Here is a 21,984-nt window from a genome sequence, read left to right as displayed (position 1 = left end):
CACTTTTGCATATAGGTAAGTAAAGCTTGAAAGAATTTAAGATACCACATCTTTTAAAATGAAATTCTAATTTAATGGATGAGATACATTCAAATTTTTGGTTGTAGAATCATGAACAATAGGCTTTTCAAATTTATCCTAATAGGAAGCAACAATTTGAATAAATGCCATTTATATAAGAAAAGAATTATTAAATAAACTTTGAAAGATTTTCAATCAGTGGGAGCCAATCTTAAATATTGATCGAGATTGTCAAGAAAATTACCATGGATGTAAGTCCCTTCCTATAAATCATTGCATCGAATAAGCCTTTCCTTTGTTTATCAAGATGTTTATTAAAAATTTTCTTATTATTCTCTGGAATTATATCTTTTAGAGATTTTAAATTCTTTAACTCTCTTTGATTATAATCTATCCAATCTTTTCCGCATTATGTCGCTCTATTTTCAAATAGTTCTAGTTTAGGTTTAATTATAGTGTTATACAAAGAACGATCTTAATCCTTTATATTTCTTATGGATGTCTTGGGTAGTTCACATTAGTTGATTTTTTTAAATTCTTAATCAAACTACTGCACTGTCATGTTACAATAATTGTTTCTTATTGATCAAAATTTACTATAAATTAAAATTATTAAATAATTTCACTTAATGTTTTCAAGTCTAAAACAAATTAAATATTTTCTCCATTCAGATCATTTAATGTACCTAATTGATTGGTTATTATAATTTTTTGCAAGTTGATATATTCTTTTCGATAGACTGGAATATTTAACCTTTCTAAGGGATTCTCACAGAGTAGGGTTCCTGGTTCTGTCTTTGAAATAAAACTTTATATGACATCAGAGGTTGGATTCTTCCTCACAATTGAGATATCTACTAATGAACCATGAAAATGTATTTATCAACATTTCTTGTAATAATAAAAAAAGGTAAAGGTAAAGGATAGAGCATTAGACTTTACAGTGTCTACCGGCGGTGCTGATCTCCGTTTCTCGGCCCTTCAGCCAGGAAGTGCAATGGGGGGTTGGGGGCCAGCCATCCTGTGCTTTCGCACACCCTTCCTGTTTACCTTCCCCAGATTTCTCCAGGTACCCATTTAAAGCTGGATCAACTCTGGCTAAGCTTACAGAGTCACGCCACTGACCCCCGTCCCAAACTGAAGAATTGGGTACACTGGGATTCGAACCCGCGTCCTCTCAGACAAGGGATCCCGAATCCAGCACACCAACTCACTCGGCCAGGACGGCTCCTAATAATAGTAACTTTAGTAATTTCACTGTATTTACTTCTTAGTTCAGCTTCATTTCCAAATTCTAAAATAAAATATCAGTCACTTCAACATAAACTTCAACTCTAACTTTTTGCTTATTCAACTTTAAAATAAAAAAAAATATTATACCCCAACAGAGATCAGAGCTTGCGAGGCTAGGAAAGTGTAGGAACATCAACATTTTATCATAATAAAAATTCCAAAATTTAACACGGCAAAAAACATACAAAATAAAAAAAACTCATAAAAGAGAAGCAACAAGGATAAGTAAATAGATAAATATCGGGGACAGGAGCACGGGAGGCCACTCCAAACCCAGGAACACAAAAACAAACACACAAAGAAGAAGATCAAACAGTTTCATTTCCATCATTGATGGTAACTAATCAAAATTTTAGCAAAGAGTATTTAATATTTGCTTTTTTGAGTTTAAGTTAGATTTTTGGGATGGATCAAACAAAATTTTGTTATTTGGCTTATAGTTGGTTGCAATGAAGGCTATTTGGTAGCTAATCGAATGTCTTGACTTTTCAGAACTTAAAAAAGGAATTAAGTTCGTCTCAGACCACCGACATTCCGAACGAGGGAGTGAAATTAACTGAGATTTATCAGAGAAATAATTTTTAAAATTTGGATTTGACAAAATGCCATATAGAAGTATCTAATAATCGTATATTATTTAAATCTAACAAACTTAAGAAAAGGAATAATGGTTTAGTTTCCAACATTTTCAAGTTTTGAGGACCCATGTAAAGTATTCTTGTTTCCCAACCAAGTATTCCTACTATCCCATGTTTTGGTAGCTGTAAGGGTTTTATATTCTACCAAGAGGTATTAAGATATAAAAATGAGAAGTAGTTCAAATAAAAACCAATTAGAGAGTGGTAAATTATTTTTAAATTGGTAAAAGGAAAAATATTCTTCAAAGTTTGAAAGATATTTAAGATATCTCCATTTAATTATTAATATATGCTAAACATAATCGCTGTAAAAAGTGAAATAAAAATGAGTTGAAAGTACCATCAAAACCTTAGAAATTCAAAACAGGTGCACTTCGGATGATGGGACCTTTGGTGCAATTACTGCCATCTATCCACCATTTGTTAAAATTTCTATAAGACTTTTTTTCAGTGTCAGTATGCAATTTTTTGCAAAGCTCACAAAAAGCGTGTTTTATATCGTAAATGTGTAAGTAATATTCCTCTTTCCACTTGAAATATCTTTGATACTTAATTAAATCATCTCCAATATCTCTTAAAAGATTTGCCAATTCAGATGGGCTATAGTCTAAAGCATTAATGTATGAGTTTGGAGGTAAAATTCTATTATAATCAGCTGAACCATATACAACAGGTATGACATCATACTGAAGTATATTAAATAATTTTTCAGTCACGTAATCTTTGCAAAGTGAATTTTCAAAAGATAGATAAAACTTATAATTGTTTTGAATCATATTGTAGCATTCTTCTAAATATTCACTTAGACATCTGTTGGCCCCACACGTACCATATACGTCCACTTGAATATATCTACGTAACTCGTCAATGTAATCTTCTCTGTGACCATGCGTTTGACAGTGACTTACCATCCAAACTACTAGATTTTGCTTTGTAAAAGTTTTGTATTCTCTTTTGACTCTTTTTTCTCTCCTTTTAATTTCTCCTTTTGGAAAATAAATGTCAGAATCTTCCCTATAGGTAATGGTCCAATTAAAGAAATTTCCAAAATGGTGATATGGTCTAATATTCACTGGAGATTCCTTGGAAAAAAATACATATCTTTGATGGTATGCTCGATTTGAGATAGCTGGCCAAAGATATAACAATGGAGCATGAAAAACAATGGCATCGTATTCGGAAGAGGATTTATGTGACTTGTTATGTGTGATGTAGCAATTAGTGTATTCACACTTGTTCTTCTTTAAAAGGTTCATCGCCAATTCCAAAACCATAATCTAGTGATGAATTCCACCACGGGTTCCACAAGAGTATAGATTTTTTTTTCGATTGAAACCACAAAGCATTCTGCCTAAAAATATTACCGTGAATTGCTTCCCAATATGCAGTGTACACAATCAACAGCATTGCACATCCTGATATCCAAAAGAAGATACACTTGATATGCATGTTTTGTCTAGAAAAATAAACAGGAGAAAATAACTATAGAACACATTTTTGAAGAGTTTATTTAGAGAAATAATAAACTAAAAAACTAGTTGAATACCTTCAAGCAGGCTCTGTGACTCTTCATTCATCACAAAACAGAAAATTTTATAAATAAATAGATTTTGGATAATATTTTTAACTGTATCTTCATTAATCTATGCTGTAATCGTGAAAAAAAACTAAGTATTGTCTATATTTATAATGCAGTCTTGGGACAATAGTCAATAGAAAGTGTGCGGCTTTTTAAACACTTCCGTGTGATCACGAATTAAGTTGATTAAATTTTGTCTCCTCTACTTAAAGCTCTTCTCAATAGGCAAAAAACCTGTTGTTAGTGCCCAAACATAACTTTAGTTCAATTTAGAAAAATATGTTAATCAAAGGGTAGCCAAGTATGTACATGTTTTACTGAGCTATCACTAAACATGTTCTACTGAGATATACTGATAAACTGTGATGTAAAAGCAGCAACTAGGTGAAAGGGTTTTAAATTTTAGTACCTATTTACAGTTTAACATTAATAGTTAATTACCGGAAGAAAGTCTACGAGAATCAGATATCAAAAACATATCAATAACGAATGAAATCTGACTCATTAAATTTGACAGTGCTTTTCATCTATAGATAATTGGACATTAGAAATACTAGGATTGAAAAAGACAAAAGAAACATTAAAAGAAAGTTAAATATTCTTTAACTCTTTGTGTTTGCTAGGAATTTTTCGAGTTGATGCCCGCTAAAAGGGAAAACTACAACTGCATACTTAGGTCTGTTTCCTTAAAAATTAACATAAAACTTTTTTCTTACTTTTTGAAACGTATATGGGTTTGTAAGTTTTTCGTAGTCAACTCAAAAAGTCGTGCTTTTCAGAATATTAGCGTGTTATATTCGTCAAAACATACTGCCTTGTATAATATATAAGCTATGATTAATCTTGAATTTGATTATACTAAAATTATAACATTCATAATATTTAATATGATAGTACTTTAAGCGTATAATGCAATAATCACGAGAAAACATTCAATAGTTATGAATTAAATAAATGATATTTTCCATTAAATCTAAATTTAGCCTTTAAAATTCATAGTATTTCTTTAATGTAATTTAATATAATAATTTAATATAATAGTCATTTTAAAAGGAACTTTTCCACTATTTTGTTTCGAAGCTGTTGGGGGAAGAATAACTTTAAAAACGTACTAAAAATTTCAATCAGAAATAATTTCTGAATAGGCGTCAAGATGATTTTAATTCTAAAAAGAATTTATACAATTGTATAGTGGGTCTATCAAAAGATGTCGTTTTTTGTCATTTTCAATTATTTGTGCTATGATTCAGGTTTTGCTTGTTTCTTTTATGTTTTAATGACAGATAACCCTTATAAAGGTATGTTTTTCACCATAAACACTTACCCTCGTAGTACAAAGAGGTCAAAGTTACAAGGGTGATGAGAGGAACATTACATCTTCAGCAGTAGATATCCTTATATTGGCAATATGAGTTTTTAAAGTATGTAGCGAATAGTCAATGAAATACGAGTTAAACTTTGAGAACTACTGGTAATAATCTGTTAGTTTTTTACTGTATAATGATAAGAAAGTGAGGATATTCTTATTTTCTCTAGTTTTAGAATAATTAGAATAGATGTTCATTGAAAAAATTTATTACTGCAAAGTGATATTTATGAAAGTTCTAATGCAGGGAACAAGTTCTGTGATATAAAAATTATCAGGTTTTCAATATGCTTCTAAGTGTAATAATCTGTGAAAAATCACAAATTGGAATGCTGTTACAAGAAAATGGATAAAAATTCTTAAGGATATGATAAAACTGCAAGATTCTGTAAAGCCTCAAGATTCAGTTTGGTGATGTTTTTGATTTTCTGTTGGGTAATTATACCTAAAAATTTTCAGCTTATGTTTAATGAAAATTTTTTTTTATATTATTTCAATAGTAAGAAAAACCATTAGCGTTTAATCTTGTTATTTTCTGCTGTAATAAAATACAATACATTTTTCCACTTGTGTGTGTTCTGGTGCATTGTCTATTCATGAGGTAGGAAAGATTTTCAATTGTATAGAATTTTGTTACGTAACAGTGATTTTAAAAGCCCTTTTCTCAAATTGGGAAGACTAATCTGCAGCAAAAAATTTAGTTTTTGAATCTTTCATTCCTTCTGACCCGAAAAAATTGTATGAAGATTCAGTTAAAATAATATTTATAGAGCGTTTATTTTATTGGGTCTAAAATGATAATTTACTATTTTAACATCTTTAAAAAACAGTCATTCTGACTAAGTCGTGATTTATGTTTTCTAACCTCTTAATCTATTGGAAGCTTATAATATTGTTCCGTGTGCATCAAATTAAGCTACTGAAATTGCATCTGACTAAGTGATTATATATATATATATATATATATATATATATATATATATATATATATATATATATATATATATATATATATATATGGTTCTTAGTCACTAAAATGGATAAAATAATTTTTAAATAAAAGCTATTCCATTAGTTTTTTTCCTAAACAGTACATTAACCAGAAATATAATTGAATTTCTCTAGTAGGTTATCTGTATTTAAGAAATTTTTCAGCAGAAAGGGCTGCTAGTTTAAACTGCAATATTAATAACACTGAATCTTTAATTGCCCACTTTGATCTCTTTTGACATTGGTGATTTTGTTGCTTCTCTAAATTCCAATACTATCAACACAGACTTTTGTATTTTGTTTGTATTTTACACAAGCCATCTTAGACATTATATGCACCTGTCAAATCTGTTAATAGTTTTTGTTTTACCAACTATATTGTGTGTTAAGATTTTCTTGCACTAGCCATAAGCCAGGGTGAAGTTTAAGGGGTCTTTCAAAATTTTTCCTTTCATAGTTAGCATAACAATAGATATTTTTGATACCATTTTCCTGTCATAGTTTCGTATATTTAGAGAAAGTATGTTTTACAGCACTTCCACTTAATCCTTATTAGGAAAATTGTTAGACTACAGGTCAGGAATATATTTTTGTTTTTGTTAATATTCTTATCTCTTAGGAGTCAAATATGTATTGGTGATTAGATAAGGCTGCCTCAGGTAGGTAAAATTAAGTAAAATGGTTTTCCAGATGGATTAGATGGAACACTTGATATTTAATAGAGGCGTAATCTTTTGGAAAATACATCCACTAAAATGGTGGACCTCTATTCATAAATAATGATCACCAAAAAGGGCTATTGGGCAGGGACTTGAACCGTTCATTTCGTAACATAGAAAAGACATCAGTTTTCGCAGCATTACACATTAAAACGCAAGACAAGAATTTTAACCTACTAGAATGAACCTTAGATTATTTGCTGGTAACATTTTCCAATGCTTACTTTATTGCATTAAAACAGGGTTTTAACGTAAGGATTCGTGAGGTCATACATTTTTCAGCCCGAAGGTGTAAGCATGGATCATTCAGATTATTCTGGGTATTGATGGATATATTAAAATGAATTTATTTTGTCGGTCTTAGCTATTCTCTAGCTATTGAGTTATTTTGCAGAGATGTAATTTATCCTATTTTATTTGCTGTTATAAATACATGAGTAGCTGATTTCCAAGGGTAGTTCTATGCAAATCCTAAGCACTATCAATCACCAGGAGGGCAGTTTTTAAGTTGTTGAACAGAATTACTTTTTCCTAGTAAAGTGGCTTGGTACAGTATTACTTTGTCGCTACATAGACCGCTCTGCTATCCTTCCACTTTATAGCCATCACCACTTCATTTGACCTGTGACTACTAAAACTGCATTCCCTCTTTTTAGTAGAATTGTTTTTTTCGAGACAACATCCTTCCAACAATTTTCATGTTCAGTAATAGTGACCTACAATGCAAATTTTGTGAAGGGATTATCGAATAATGATTGTTTATTGAATTACTTCTGCTCAGTAGGCAATCAGCATAAGACATCGTTGGACAAAGCAGTATTGCGAGCTGTCCCTAAATATTTTCTCGCCTACCGAAAAGATCAATTAAGATAAATTTTGTAAGGAATTCAATAAAAAAAGCTATTAAACTTGCTTTATGTCCAAATTAAATAAGTTTTCCTTGCATAAGAACCTTACAGCTCTGTCTACAAAAGGATAAAATCATTTGTTCATCCGAAGAAAGTCTCCTCAACCTTACTGCACATGGAATCTAAAAGTGACCTCACTTTAGGCATATTCTCACTTTCCTGCAGTTTGTCATGATAAGTAATGTACAGGTTTATAATGTATAGGTTTTTCTTTATCTTCAAACACTTGTTATGAGTCTAGACTTATCCACCTATAGGAATGACTGGGTTATTTGACCTAGACCAGTACATTCTTTCACTGAGTGTATGTTGTTATTGTGAGAGTAGTCAAATTAAGAAAAAAATGTCAATATCCTTGAATTTCATTGAAAATCTGCACAATATCATAGCGAGAATATTACTGTCCTAGAGTTTAAAGTAATCATCAAATTGAAATATGTTAAGTATGTCACTATACGGGTTCCCGAGTGTAGGCAGTAATACTGATGGTATATTTCTGAACCGCCACATGTGTTTCTAGTTCGGTATATCTTTTTATCTTTTTCCAAGCTTCTGATTTCTACGATGCGAGTTTTGAAGGTGGGCCTTCCACAACTGTTGTTTTTTTATAATACACTAGCAGAACGTTTTCAGAGTTGACAGTAACTAAATTAGAGGCGACAGGTGACAGGGTGGATAATTTGTAGCTACATTGTCTTTGAAGGTTGTATGAGTAACATCAACTTCTGTTATTTCAATGAAATCATTGAAATACTTCTTTTGTTGTCCCCAAACTCCTTTTTCTTTGACTTGAAAAAGGAAAAAACCTTCTTTCACTAGTTATATGATGGTATCATGGTAGTAGCAAAATTTTCAAAAAAAACTGTCAATTTTTTCCAACCAAGATCAAGAGTGTGAGATCTGAGATCAAGAGTCAGATCTCACAATCCAGAGAGACAAATATTGCTTTGGTCCAAATTAACATAGCACGAATATCACTGTCCTAGAACTTACGGTAAACCTTAAATTACGATATGTTAATCATGCTACTGAATGGCTTTTGAGTCTAGGCAGTGATTCTGATGGAATATTTCTGAACAGTCATATGTGTTTCTTGTCCTTTTTCCCAAGGTTCAGATTTCCTAGAAGCGAGTATTGAAGTTAGTCCTTACGCTAATTTCGGATATATTGTTGTGAAACCTTAGTAGAACTTTTCAAAGTCAACAACAAATAAAATAGAGGCAACAGGAAGACTGAATGGATTGTCTTTTAAAGTTGTCTAATGAATTTCAACTTCTATTTTGCCACCAAAACCATTAAAAGACTTTTTTATTTTGTTCTCACTCCTTCGTCTTTGACTGGACGGAGGGAAACCATTCTTTTACTGGATATATAATGATATCGTCAGAGTGGCGAAATTTAAAACAAAGCTCTCAAGTTCCTTATTCCTCATTGAGAAGCTGATGTCACAATCCAAAAAAAAACATATGTAGCCATTTTGAATTTTATCATAACACAATTTTCGCTGTCCTAGATCTTACAGCAGTACTCAAACTACGATTTGTTAATCATGCTACTAAAAGGAGTGCCAAATCTAGGCAGTGATTCTGATTTAATGTTTTTGAACCTGTCATAAGTTTTTCTAGTTAGGTATATCCATTTATTTTTTTCCAAGTTTCAGATTTCTTAGATATGGGTTTTGAAGGCAGTCCTTACGCCATTTTGAGGAATTTCTTACAACCCCTTAGTAAATTGTTTTCAAAGTCAACAACAACTAAAGTAGATGCCACAGGAGGACTGGGTAGATTGTTTGCAGCTATATTGTCTGTTAAGGCTGTATGAGTAGTTTTAACTTTTATCATCCCACCAAAACCATCGGAAAACTGTTTATGTTGTCCTCAACTCCCTTTTCTTTGACTCGAAGGAAGGAAAAAACTTTTTTTCACTAGATATATGATGCTATCATGGTAGTAGCCCAATTCACAATAAAATTGTCTATCCCCTCAAACCTCATTGAGAAACCGATGTCCCAATCCACTTAAATATATAGTTCTGTTTTCATATTGCCATAGCACGAGTATTAGTGTTGTAGAACTTAAAGTAAATGTCAAATTACGATGTAATAATCATGCTACTGAACAGGTTCCCGAGTCTATTTAGTGATTTTGATGTAACATTTATGAACTGTCATACATGTCTATATTTTGGTACATCTCTCTATTTTTTTCCAAGGTTGAGACATTTTAGATGCGAGTTCTGAAGCTGGTCCTTACGCTACTATTGGGTATTTTTTCTATGACACCTTAGTTGAACTTTTTCAAAATCAACAGCAAGTAAAGTAGATGCAACAGAAGGACTAGGTGGATTATTTCTATCCACCTCTATCATTTCTATCAGACTATATTTTGTCTGTTAAGGATGTATAAGTAGTTTTTATTTCTATTATCCCACCGAAATAATTGGAAAAATTTTTTGGTTACCCTCACCCCCTTCTTCTTTATCAGTGACAACAGCCATATCAGGAAGAATTCTATCCAAATCAATCTCTTTCTCATCATTTTTGTCTTGACGGTTCTAGAGGTAGCTTTTTTTACAAATAAAAATCGTTTGGAAGTATCCTCCAAGCTAAAACCTCCCAGTGTCATGTAAATAAGACTTTTCAGTCTTGAGAGAGTCTTCATTCTCAACTATGAGTCCTTCTAGCTATTGGATATAGTATGCTTCATCTGTAGATATTAAAAAAGAAAACTTACGATAAATTTTATTTTAGATACTAATAGAGTTTTAAAAACTCAAAATAACGATTTTAAAATTTTTATCTTTTGTGGTATATCACCCGAAACTATAGACTATAAAAACGTAATTTTTGATAGATCAAAAATCTTGAAAATTTAAATGACCCTAAATCAAGTAACATAAAATTTGATGTTGTTGCTAATTAGCCTTATATACTTATGGATAGCTTAAAACCTGCAAAGCTAGTGCTCTTTCAAAAAAAATTGAGACTTTTCTAAATTGGACCTTTGTGCGCTAATAGGGAAATATCTTAGGTGAGATTTAAAAAAAATAAAACAAACTGTTGGAGTTTTCTTAAATTTCTCTCGTAGGTAACTTGGAAACTTAGTATTAACATGATTAAGTACCGTAAAATCATTTTCCAAGTGTCAGCTTTTTTATCGGCTGATCAAGTCAGAAAAAAAGCTTACATGAGCAGGCTCTTATATAGCTATCAAGAGCTAACAAAAAGATTTGATTCAATTAGTTTGAGTGGAGTAAGAAATATAGGAGTTTGCAAATGTACTTGATAATGTAGACTTATTTGTTGGAATATTTTTGACTTGACGGAGTGAAAAAAATGTTTTGTAAAGGAAACCCTTCTAGAGTCTTAGCCAAACATAAGGAGAAGAATTTCAATTACTATGGGAAGAAATAAAATAAATTTATTCACAATACACAGTGGAATGCTTACAAATTTGTAAATTTACTTATTTATAGCATTCGTGGCTTTCTTTGATGCATGCTTTATATAAGCCTCAATTCTCAAATATATTTTTCAAAAGCCTTGCATATATTTTACTTATCTGTCGACTCATTTAGAAATTTTTAACGAGCAGCCATATTTTGTGGTACTCTTTGGTCTACCATTTTGGGTATTATGGCTTCCATATGAATTTGAGCAGCTTTGAGAACATTTTTGCTGCCAGAAATTATTGTACTTTTTGAACTTCTTGGCAACAAGGAGAAAAATTGCATAGTTTACAATCCTTGCCCCCACAATGGTAAGCCACGGCATTCATGGAAATATAGCCATTGGACATTTTGACTAGTCTTTAGCAGAGGGAACACCTAACGAGTGCCAATATTGGAAGTGGATGGCTGAAATATAAATTCTCTTTAGCATCCACTCAACACTCTTTGAGAGTTCTAAATTAAAAAATTCTGACGTTTGTTTGACGTTGCTGATATTTCTTTCTCAAAACGAGCAAACACCTAGTGTGTTTTGATTGATTTCAGTTTCTCTTTAAACATTTTCTTAATTTCAATATCCTAATTCCCTTTTGAGATCTAGGATAAAATATATCTCCTTCTTATAAATAAAAACTTCATATATTAACACTTAGCAGTTTCATATCTTGTAACTCCTTCACCAAGGTGTCTGGGGAGGATTGTCAACACCAGAAGCATAGCTATTTAGCTTTTTGACTATTTGAAAATTACAGGTGTCTTGAAATTGTGATTGAATGTATCTTTGAATAAAAGGTCAAGGGAAGGAGCTGGTTACCCTTCAGTCACTTTTTACTCATACAAAAGACAATTTAATGTTCAATTTCTAATCCAAAGAGATTCTGCTAAGTTTATACAACAAAACCTTGCATAAAAAACTTTCTTGATAAAAATACATACATTGCATAGCAAATAGCTATTACCTAGTGAGCTTGTAGGAGAGTTGAGAGTGATGGAGTTAATCGATCCGGGATATATACTGAACCCTTGGGCAATTTTCAACAAAATTACTAGTTGATATTTTGGATCAGAAAAATTTAAAGGGAAAGGCGTGGGATCCGGTGCTATTTTACCTCCAGATAAATTTTTTATTAAAAAGGGTTCTAAGAATTTGAACTTCAACTGAAAAGCTAGTTTGTACAGCCACCCCTTCCCAAGAAAGTGCAAGCGAAAAAAAAGAACTTTCTTGGCCTGAGTAATTTACAATAGAAACTGAAGCCTATACCATAAAAAATACAATAGTGTTGCATCTTTAAAAGCCCGCTGGTAAAAAACACAGAATTTGTGTTATTTGCGGTTTTGGCCTCTGAGCCTGATAGAGCGGAGCTTGTTATTCCCGGAAGTATTACTGTTAAGCCTTTAAGCTTGCGTAGACAAGGTGACAATTAATATTTCTGTCAGTATTGAGAAAAGGGGAACATATAAAGAACAAATAAAGGGAGGTAATGGTTGACATCCAATCTCTCTTCTTTTTTCCTCAGCACGTCTTTATATTTTTCCTGAAAATCCTCAGCCGTTCCTTATATTTCACTGGTATACCTTTTTCAATACCAGTAGGCAAATATTCTCTTTCTTCTAGAGTATTTGGAATCCCTATTAACAGCTGTTGAATGTTTTATCTTACTACTGTTAGCTATTTTGGAAACACAATATTAAACATACATTCTTTTCCAATGAAAAACCTAATAGGTTAAGAATGAACCACTTGCATAAAATTATAGCCTTTGCCTTTGCCGCTTAAGGCAAATTATTTGCTTTGCTTAAGAAATTATTGCCGCTTAAGAAATTATTGTTAGTGGATAAATTTTTTCGGAGGAGGGGAGGGTACTCTTACGAAAGATATAACAGGAGAACATCAAAGAAATTATACATTTCTCAGGGAAAATTAAGCATTTTGCAAAGTTTGAGAGGGGTGAATTTTACCACTGCATTCTTGCCTGTGGTATGGTCATCAATATTTGCCATGGTGTGGCCTAAATTGTAACAAGTGAAAGTACATGTCTTAGAATTTTTACTTTTTGAAGACCTATTTACACAAATAAAATTTGAATCATTGCTTGTAACGAAGTGGCCAACTTACTTTATTTTATTTATCTATACGGACCCATAAGAAAATTCCAAGGCTTGAGTGCCGCTTGTTTATTTGTATATCTGAATTTTTTTGGCTAAGACAGTAATTACACGTGACAACTGCCTACACCTAGCACAATTAGATTCATATAGACGGATCTCGTAGCTCCATACTTCTTGGCAACCTTCTGTCGACAATTTCTGGTAGCAGTGCCCCAAAATGAATTTTTTGTATATTTGGCAGTACGTTTCTTAGGCCAAAATTCTTGGTGACAACCAGTCTCTCCATAATATAATTCCCCCGTCCCCTAAAAATATTTTAAAGTATACAAAATAGATATCACAGCATTCCAATTGCATTTGATTTTGGTAATAATAGTCATGTGATCTTTTCAGTCTTATTTCACTATGAACATTCTTTTTAAGACAGGTAATTTTTGTAAGGGCTATCCACTCTTCAATTTTAAGCCCTTTCACTGTCAAAGGGCACTTTATCCCCAAAGAGCTTTCTAACCCGATGGAAAAAATACTATACCATCCAGACTGGCCCTTAGAAACCCACATTCTTTGCTTATGAAAAGCCCCTCAGAGTTCAAAATGCGACACGTTTTCTTTACAAAAGCTGCTTTCTTTAATTGACCTTTATCGATGGCCGGGGCCTAACCCTCCCTTCCCCTGAAAACACACCACACAGAAAATAGCCATTCACGTAATAGTTCCCCATATTGGAAAATATCAGTCGCACGCAGCTGGTCGGTTTTCAACCCCCTTTGACTTTGATAAAGACTAGAACTCTCAATTCCTGATTTAATGAGCGCACGTCGAATATTCTTTGACCTTGAGGTGGATAAGGAACGTAAAATCTCTCTCTTGTACTGAATAAATTCTTCTCATTTTGAGATTCAGTTTTATCCCTTACTTTTGTAATAACAGCGTAGACAGGAAATATATTAAAAAATCATAAGTGAGTATATATCAGTTTCACATTTTATATGAGTTTAAAAAATTCTTTTATTCCCCTCCCCCCGTGAAATCTTTGCTGGAAAATGCCCTTTTGCAAGCCTTTTGTTAGAAAACTTTTCACGGATGGGATTACTGGCATGATCTTAAAAGCAATCAGAAATTAAAGTTGAAATGAAAATTTTAAATGAAAGTGCGGAAGAAACATTTTTCATCTTAGATCATCCGCAAGAAAGTTTCTGGATGGATTTTTCAGATATAATAGAATTGTCTTGGGGAAATTTTCTTGAAGAGGGGAATGGACTATTTTTACGTGTAAAGAGCTTCCTACGGTGGATTTTTTTTCGTGAGGGAAAGATTTATTCATAAGGCCAGCCAGATTTTCTGGTATTATTTGAGAACGATAAGAAATTAGATTTAAAAAAAAAAAAATTTTAACTGAAAGTTAAGGTGTATTATGAAAGTTTAAAATGAACAGAAAAAATTAGTTATGATCCAGTATAGTTTAGTATATAATATAAGTATTTAGTTTAACAAAGTTCAGCATATAGTATGCATATACTGTAGTATTGTAGTACACACATATATTTAATTAATCGTAAGTTTTGACTTTTGACGCAACTCTTCAATAGCAACTCCTGAAACCCAATGGCCGTTTAAAAAAATTACGTTTTTTTAAGAGATTTTCAAACGTTAGCTATGAAACAGTGTAAGTGGGTAAGGAGTAAGGAGTGGGGAGAGGATAGAGAGCTAGAAACTACCTTAAGGAAGTCAGATTCTCCGGCATGATGTGATTAATAATCACGATAAAAACAATAAATTTTTTTTCCAAAAGAAACTACAAAAAAACATTTAAGAAGACCAAAAATAGTCCATATATCAGTGGGACTGAGCCCTTCTACATCTTTTGCTCTTTAAACTATAGTCTCTATTGCTTTTACAAAGATTTTAGTTTAATTAAGTGATCCTAATGCTTTTTAAGTCTTTTTTAAAGAATAGAGGGAAAATTCAAAATTTAGCATAAAGAAAGTAAGGCTTTGGAGAGGAAAGTCAGCTCATTTATAAAACAGTCTTATTTATTTAGAGTTGTAATATGATTCTTTGATTTTAGATAAAAACTTTTTTTTCTTTTAAAATTTCATTTATTTGTTAATTTTATGAGAGAGTTACTGTATTGAATATAAAAAATAATGAAAATACAAACATGGGATTCTGCCATTTTCGTCAGAAGAAAAATTGCGGATGCTGTTTATTTTCTGCAAATTTATATAATTGTCCTAGAAGATCGGGAGAGTGTTTTCTTGAGCATTTGAATGCTTTTGAGGAAATGTTGAATGCTAAACTGGAGATTTAAAAATTTGAAAAGGTGGAGGATGGATGAAACATTTATTCAAAAGCGTTTACTGAAATATGATTGCATTTCATTTTAATAAGAAACTTTTTCAAAAGCTCAAAAGGCTCAAACGTAAAGAACAAGATAATAAAGAGGGGGTGACTCTTCATGTACGGAATAAATAACCCAAAATCGATATGTAAATTTTATTTTGATTTTTCATGTACGATAAGCCAAATTCAAGCCTGCATTTGTTGAAAAATGAAAGAAATTAAATAAAAAAGCTTTTTAATGAAATAAAGGAGCAACATTAAAACTTAAAAGGAACAGAATTTATTCCGTATATAAAAGAGGCTGTCCCCGTCCTAAGCACCTCACTCTTTACGCAAAAGTTTTTTATTGTCTTAAAAAGTAAAGCTGTGGCAAAAAGCCGAATTATAGTTTAAAGAGCAAGGCGCAAAGAAGAAAACAACCCCTTTCATACACGGAGTAATCTCTGTTCGTTTTGAGTTTTTCTGTTGTTCCTTACTTTCATTTAAAAACTTGTTTTTTTTCTCTTTATTTTGAAAAAGGAAAGCCTATTGACTATTGCTTCCACATAGCATTTACTATTGAGAAGTAAACCAACATTTTTCGAGGAGGAAAATTTTCTGGGTGGGAATTTTCAGTGTTGGGATCGGGGGATGCCCTTTTTTAAACACTTGGCTCTATATACTTAAAATGACTTTGTATCCTAATGCTTTACGAACATCAAGTTAACCAAGAGGCTCGAATACCCCCCTCCCCATAAAAATAATGTTTTCCGAAATAGATAATTTTAATTGGATATTGTTTTTTTTTATTTTCTGTTGGGGGAAGAAATTTTGGTGCTTGTGTATTATGCGCAACTCACTGAAGTTTACTCTGTCCAAAACTCGAGAACAAAACGATGTCTTCTTTAATTTTTTTCATCTTAGTGAGAGACAAGACAAAGACAAGTGACAAAATAAATGAGAAAAATGTAATTTGGGCAATATATACACACAAAATGGGAGGGGAGAGAGGTAAAGTATTTGGACCGTTTGAACTCTGAAAACAATTCTAATTTTATAATATGCAGAATGATTCTACTTAACATATTTACATGCAGTCCTGCTATACATAACTCCCCCCTCTAATATGTAAATATTATGCCCACATTTGTCAACGGCTTCAGGTGGTATGGTGTTGGGATGAGTTGTTCGTACTAGTAGTACTATGAATGAATAATATAAATTTTCTAAATACAAATGTTAAATTATTGAAACATCAGTGCTGGCGTGGAAGTATTACTGTTTTTGCAAGTTTATCATTCGGAGATGTTCCGTTGGAAATATCTAAGGGCTGTTTTCCGCGCATTTTGATTGCTAGGAAATAATATTCACGGAAGGTAACATTTGTGGAGTGATCGAGAATCCGATTAGATATTAAAGTCTTATTCAAATGGAAGAATGTGAAGAATATTTTTCAGGCTTAATCGTTGCAAGCAAATTTCCAGGGAGAAGGGGGTATTAGTAAAGATGGAACTGTCAGGAGGAAATATGACGCGGGAAAGGCACAATACGAAAACAAGTTTTTTAAACTAAAAGTAAGTAGAATCATTATAGCTTAGAACGAACAAAACTAATACTGTATATGAAGAGACTTTGTCCCCTCCTCAACAACTCACTCTTTTTGCTAAGGCTTATGTTTTTTAAAAAGTATGGTTGTGAAAAAGAATCAAACTTTAGCGTAAAGAGCGAAGCGTTGAAGAAGGAAAAGCACCTTTTATATACGGTATAATTTCTGTTCATCTTAAGTGTTAATACCGTTCCTAACTTTCAGTTAAAAACTTGTTTTTTTCAATTAATTTAAGAATCAATAGCCTTTTGCTTATTGCTTAAACGTAGTCTTTGTTATTGGGAAGTAAGGAGACAATGTTTCGGGAGGTAAATTTTCTCTGGGTAATTTTCGGTTGTGGGATGTTTGGGTTGCCCCCTATTTTTTACTTCATTCTTCACGCTAAAGTATGATTTGTATCCCAAGCCATTACAGACAAAATTGGAACACAAAGTTCGTTAAAATAGAATGAAATAGATTTTGGACATTCTAAATAACGTTAGCACGAAGAGTGAGGTATTGTCGAGTAGATATCCTCCCCATGTCGCAGTAATTTCTATTTGTTTTAGTTTCAATATTGATCCTTATTTTCAATTGTTAAAAAACAGCTTTTTTGTTTAATCACTCAAAGGCACAAACAATTCTCAGAGGAAAACATTGAAATACTTTGATTTGATGCTTGATTCGACTTTTTGGATGCTTGATCTAATTGAATATAGAGGCAAATAATATATAATGGCATTTAGATTGGCTCCGCATCGTCTTTGTCAACTTAGCGTTAGTCAGCTATACAAGGGTGGAATGTAACGTAAATTATGCAAATAAATTACAAAATTTTCGTGGGTAACAAGAGTCGTGAGGCTTAACTTATGAGTCATGAAAAAAGTTCATTCTGAAGGGAAGTTTTACGTAATTAGCCAGTTAGTGGCATAATATTGCAACAGTTATAAAAACAAGCATAACTTTGTATCCTTCGTGTAATACAAATACAATTCTTGTGATGTCCATCAATTTTCTGAAAACGCACTAGGAATTTAAAAAAAACAATTCTTAACAGACACTCGGTGTTTTATTGGATAGGGTAAGGGTTTTGTCCATGATTAGATTAGTTTGTTTACTATCTTATTTCAGGTCTTCCTACAGTAAGCCTCGTAGTCCCTGGTATGAGTATTTTGTCTAAAACGTGTAATATTTAATATTAAAATTAGTATTTCATGGATTAATTTTTCAAAACTTAAGATTCGACCTGTTTAATTTGCTTATTTTGGCTTTTCTTTGGGCAGATTTCTTAAACATTCAAAAGGGTAAGATGTCTGAAATTTAGGTATTCTTTTTAATGTTCCTGGTATATCTGAGCTGGATTTCGCTATGAGTCTTTCCTGCTTATATTTAAGAAAACATGGAATTTTATTGTTTACTGGAATAAAAATTATAAATTGGTTTTAATTATTTCTTTTTCTATGTTTGTGTTTCCAAAGGAATACTTGTCAAACCATTGTCTTAGAATATATAACGCTTTATTCATACGACAATTAAATGTCCTAGAACAAAATTTAAGCGACCAAAAAGATTCGAGTTTATCTAACCCCCTCTTATGCGTTCCTTTTTCCCAAAAGCGTCCAATTAAAACTTTAAGTCAGGCCTCTTATTCAACAAATTTAAATGTCTGATAATTATTCCATTTGGAAAGCCGTGACCCCTATAGTTCCCCCTGCATTGGTTATTTGATATGTAATTTTAATCTTTTTTTTTAAGATGTATATAAGTGGTAGGAGGATTATATTTTATTTTCTGGAAAATTAAAAAACAATTTTTCGACGGAAATTAAGATCCAACATTAAAACTTATAACGAACATAAATTATTCCGTATGTAGGGTGCTGATCATTTACTTTTGTCTTTTAAGCGTAAGTTTAACATTTTGCAATAATTTTGAAAGAAAGACTTTTCATTAGCAAAGGCTGTCAAATATGAATGGTAAGTAATTTTTAAGAACTTAAGACTTTAGCTTAAAGATCTTGGGTTGAAAAAGGTTCAGCCTCCTTTAAACATCGAATTAATTTTGTTCGTCTTATGTTTTAATCTTGTTCTTATCTTTCAGTTGAAAACCTTGTCTTTTCAGACTTTATTAGAAAAACTTATACACTATAGCTTTAAAAAGTCAATTTTACTCCACAGCCTCAAAACGACTAGTTCAAAAGGCTTTATTTCATCATATTTTTATAAAGGCTGCATTTCGCTTTCCAAGGAACAGCCACTGTAGATAAAGTTAGACAATACAATCATCCCCTATAACAACCATTAGACAAAGTAGACTGAGATTCAAGTGTGTCAGGGATCATTTGAACAAACATAAACATTAGACTTTTTAGACATTAAACATTTTTTTACAGGTATGCACACGTGTAGCAAGGGAATATAATTGATAATGCTGTAGTAATACCAATGGTAAGTATAAATTTAGCTTAAGAATAGAAAGAAAAACAAATAATAGAAAACAAATAGGAATTACAAAAGTAAAAATAAGTTTTATTTAGACAATGCTATATCGTGATGACATTTCATTAAGAATTTTAACACTTCGTAATGATATTTTAGCTCAATAGTCTTCTCAATTTTTCTCAAAGGAAAGTTATGTCGTGGACATTAATACTGACCCGCAGGAAAATTAGATTTAGCTACTTCCATTTTTAACATAGGTTTATTAATAATAGTTTGATTTTTAATGTCTGCATTACTGAAGAGCTTATTAAGTTGATAATAAAAATCTACTGTTTAAAATTGCTTAGCTTTTTCTGGAGATCATGAGGATCATTCATAGCACTATGAGAAAAACTTAGTTTTTTTTACCTTATAAGAAATGGAGGATTTCAAATGGTAAAACTGAAAATTGTTGCAAGTCCTTGAAAAGCGTTATAAATGCTGAACAACGGTGGTAGCTCTAAAAGCGGATAATGCAAATATATTAAAAAGCAGAAATAGGCATTATAAAATTTTGTTAGCTACCGCACAAAACCTAAGTGAAGACAACTTTCTTAGGACGTGAAGCTAAATATTCCAAGGAAGCTAAAACGAGAACTAAATGTAGAAAAAGAACAAAATAACCGTTCTATTTCTCCAAAAACGAAAATCATACAAATACACATCATAATTAAGCTACAGTGCATCAGACATGTAAGGCTATTGATTGTTCTAGTAAGGGGTTATATCCCCTTCCTTTGGTTCCAAACATACCCTGGATACATAAAATTGATTAGTAACTGAGAATAAACTTGTTAGTAAGAATGATTGAATAATTTTTTTTATCCTCTTAACACAATTCTGAAGCATTTCAAGTTTTAAACAGTACCAAACTCGCATATACCTCTACACTGCGAAAATTGTAAAAAAAAATCGTGAGGTTTAACTTATGAGTCATAAAAAAAATTCGTTCTGAAGAGACGTTTTACGTATTTAGGAAGTTATTGGCAGAATATTTGCAACAGTTATAATAACAAGCAATACATTGTATCCTTCTTGCATTACAAATGCAATTCTTGTGATGTCCATCAGTTTTTTGAAAACTCACTAGACATTTCACAAAAAAAGTTCTTAACAGACAATTTGTGTCTTATTGGATAAAGCTTTTAGACCAGTTATTAGAAGGGAAACCGAAGTCCTACATCAAATTATGATGGAAAAATCTATGGCCCAAAAAAGAATAGAAAAGAGGAAAAACACAAGATAGTTTTTTCCTTCAAAAAAGAGAAAAGTTTGACAATCCACAGTAAATATTACTATATAAAACCGCAGATTTGTGTCAAACCTTATAGATAATCCATGTAAAAACTATTAGGTTGCCACCTGTGGAATTAAATTTTGTGGTAAATTGCAATATTCCTGCCACTTCATGGATCCTTCTCCAACTATTAATAGAATTCAGGCTATTTCTATTCTGCAGTGCTGATTAGAAGATAGTACTAGAAATTTAAGTATTTGCTTAAGCCCCCTCTCCTAGAAATCCTGAATAGGCCAGTCAGTTAAGTTATACCTGTGAGATGGGAGCACTTTGGGACTGTTTCGCTGTCTTACCACATTTCCTTTTGCTTCCGTAATTATCAATAATAAAAATTTGCACCATTATTCAGTGACTAACAAATATACACTGGATTACTGATGGCAGAATCCACGGTTGGAATGCTTTCCACACCCTGAGAATGTATTGGGACAAAACTAATGAGATTCATTTTATTGTTTAAATTTATCTATAATGGGAATGGCTGAGAGTATTAAATAATAACTTTTAATTTGAATCGTGTATTGTTTTTCTTTTCTGTTTTGAATTTGCTCAAGGTTTTCTCATGGCTCAAAGGCTTATAAATTATCTGTTATGTTCAATTTCTTATTTAAAAAGCTGTAATATTAAATTTTTACTGCAGGTTTTAAAAATGGAAAGCCCAAATTATAATCGAAAAAATAAGATTGCGTTTTTAAATCTCACTTTCCTGTAGACTAAAAACTTGTTCAGATTTTTCAATATCCTTAACACTTCCTATGCCTAGTATTGTTTTTTTTGCTGATTTGAAATTCTTGGATAAGGCATCGTCACTTTCTAAAGATTACTCTAAAATAAATGCAACCAATAGTCAGTAATATTCAAAGCATTCCGGTTTTTACCGCATAACTTTAAACTTGTTTTGAAATCTAATATATTCCCATTCAACTGTTAATATTGAAAAGATTGTAATATTCGTTTTACAGATATAGATTTTATATGAAAGTACCAATCTTTCATTCTCTTCGCATTACAACCTTATAAATTCCCCGTCTTTATATCTCTCTATCTCTGTCTCTTCCTCTTTTATTTTCTTTCTGAAGGTAAACATACATTACATACTGATAAATTTTTTTTAAAGGAGAAACAATTAAAGAGAAGTTTGCAGGCTAAGAAAAAGAAGTTTGGAAGTCAGAAGAGAGAGAAAGATGGATAAAGGAGATACAAAGAGAAATACTGAGCTTTAAAAAGAGA

General features: G+C 31.8%; 1 protein-coding gene across 2 annotated transcripts; it reads right to left on the bottom strand.

Annotated features, from left to right (window-relative positions):
* Positions 1–985: 985 nt before the first annotated feature.
* LOC136043785 (alpha-(1,3)-fucosyltransferase C-like) lies at positions 986–21,586 on the bottom strand. Of its 2 annotated transcripts, none has more exons than XM_065728700.1 (2): positions 21,457–21,586; positions 986–3,408 (listed from the first exon to the last, which is right to left on the bottom strand). In XM_065728700.1, exon 2 carries the CDS (start codon positions 3,224–3,226, stop codon positions 2,303–2,305), a length of 924 nt encoding a protein of 307 aa, XP_065584772.1. In that variant the 5' UTR covers positions 3,227–3,408; positions 21,457–21,586; the 3' UTR covers positions 986–2,302. The 2 variants fall into 2 exon arrangements, with proteins under 2 accessions (XP_065584772.1, XP_065584773.1); XM_065728701.1 differs by having other exon boundaries at positions 986–3,303; positions 21,457–21,564.
* Between the last annotated feature and the right edge of the window lie 398 nt (positions 21,587–21,984).

This window comes from Artemia franciscana, unplaced genomic scaffold, assembly GCF_032884065.1.
Source record: "Artemia franciscana unplaced genomic scaffold, ASM3288406v1 Scaffold_995, whole genome shotgun sequence".
NCBI classification, from domain to species: domain Eukaryota; kingdom Metazoa; phylum Arthropoda; class Branchiopoda; order Anostraca; family Artemiidae; genus Artemia; species Artemia franciscana.
The sequence above is the reverse complement of the archived record's forward strand: the minus strand, read 5'-3'. Positions and strand labels throughout refer to the sequence as shown.

What these genes read in the sequence shown, in the direction of transcription:
- LOC136043785 (XM_065728700.1), bottom strand. Translation starts at nt 3,226, where the DNA reads ATGGTTTTGGAATTGGCGATGAACCTTTTAAAGAAGAACAAGTGTGAA.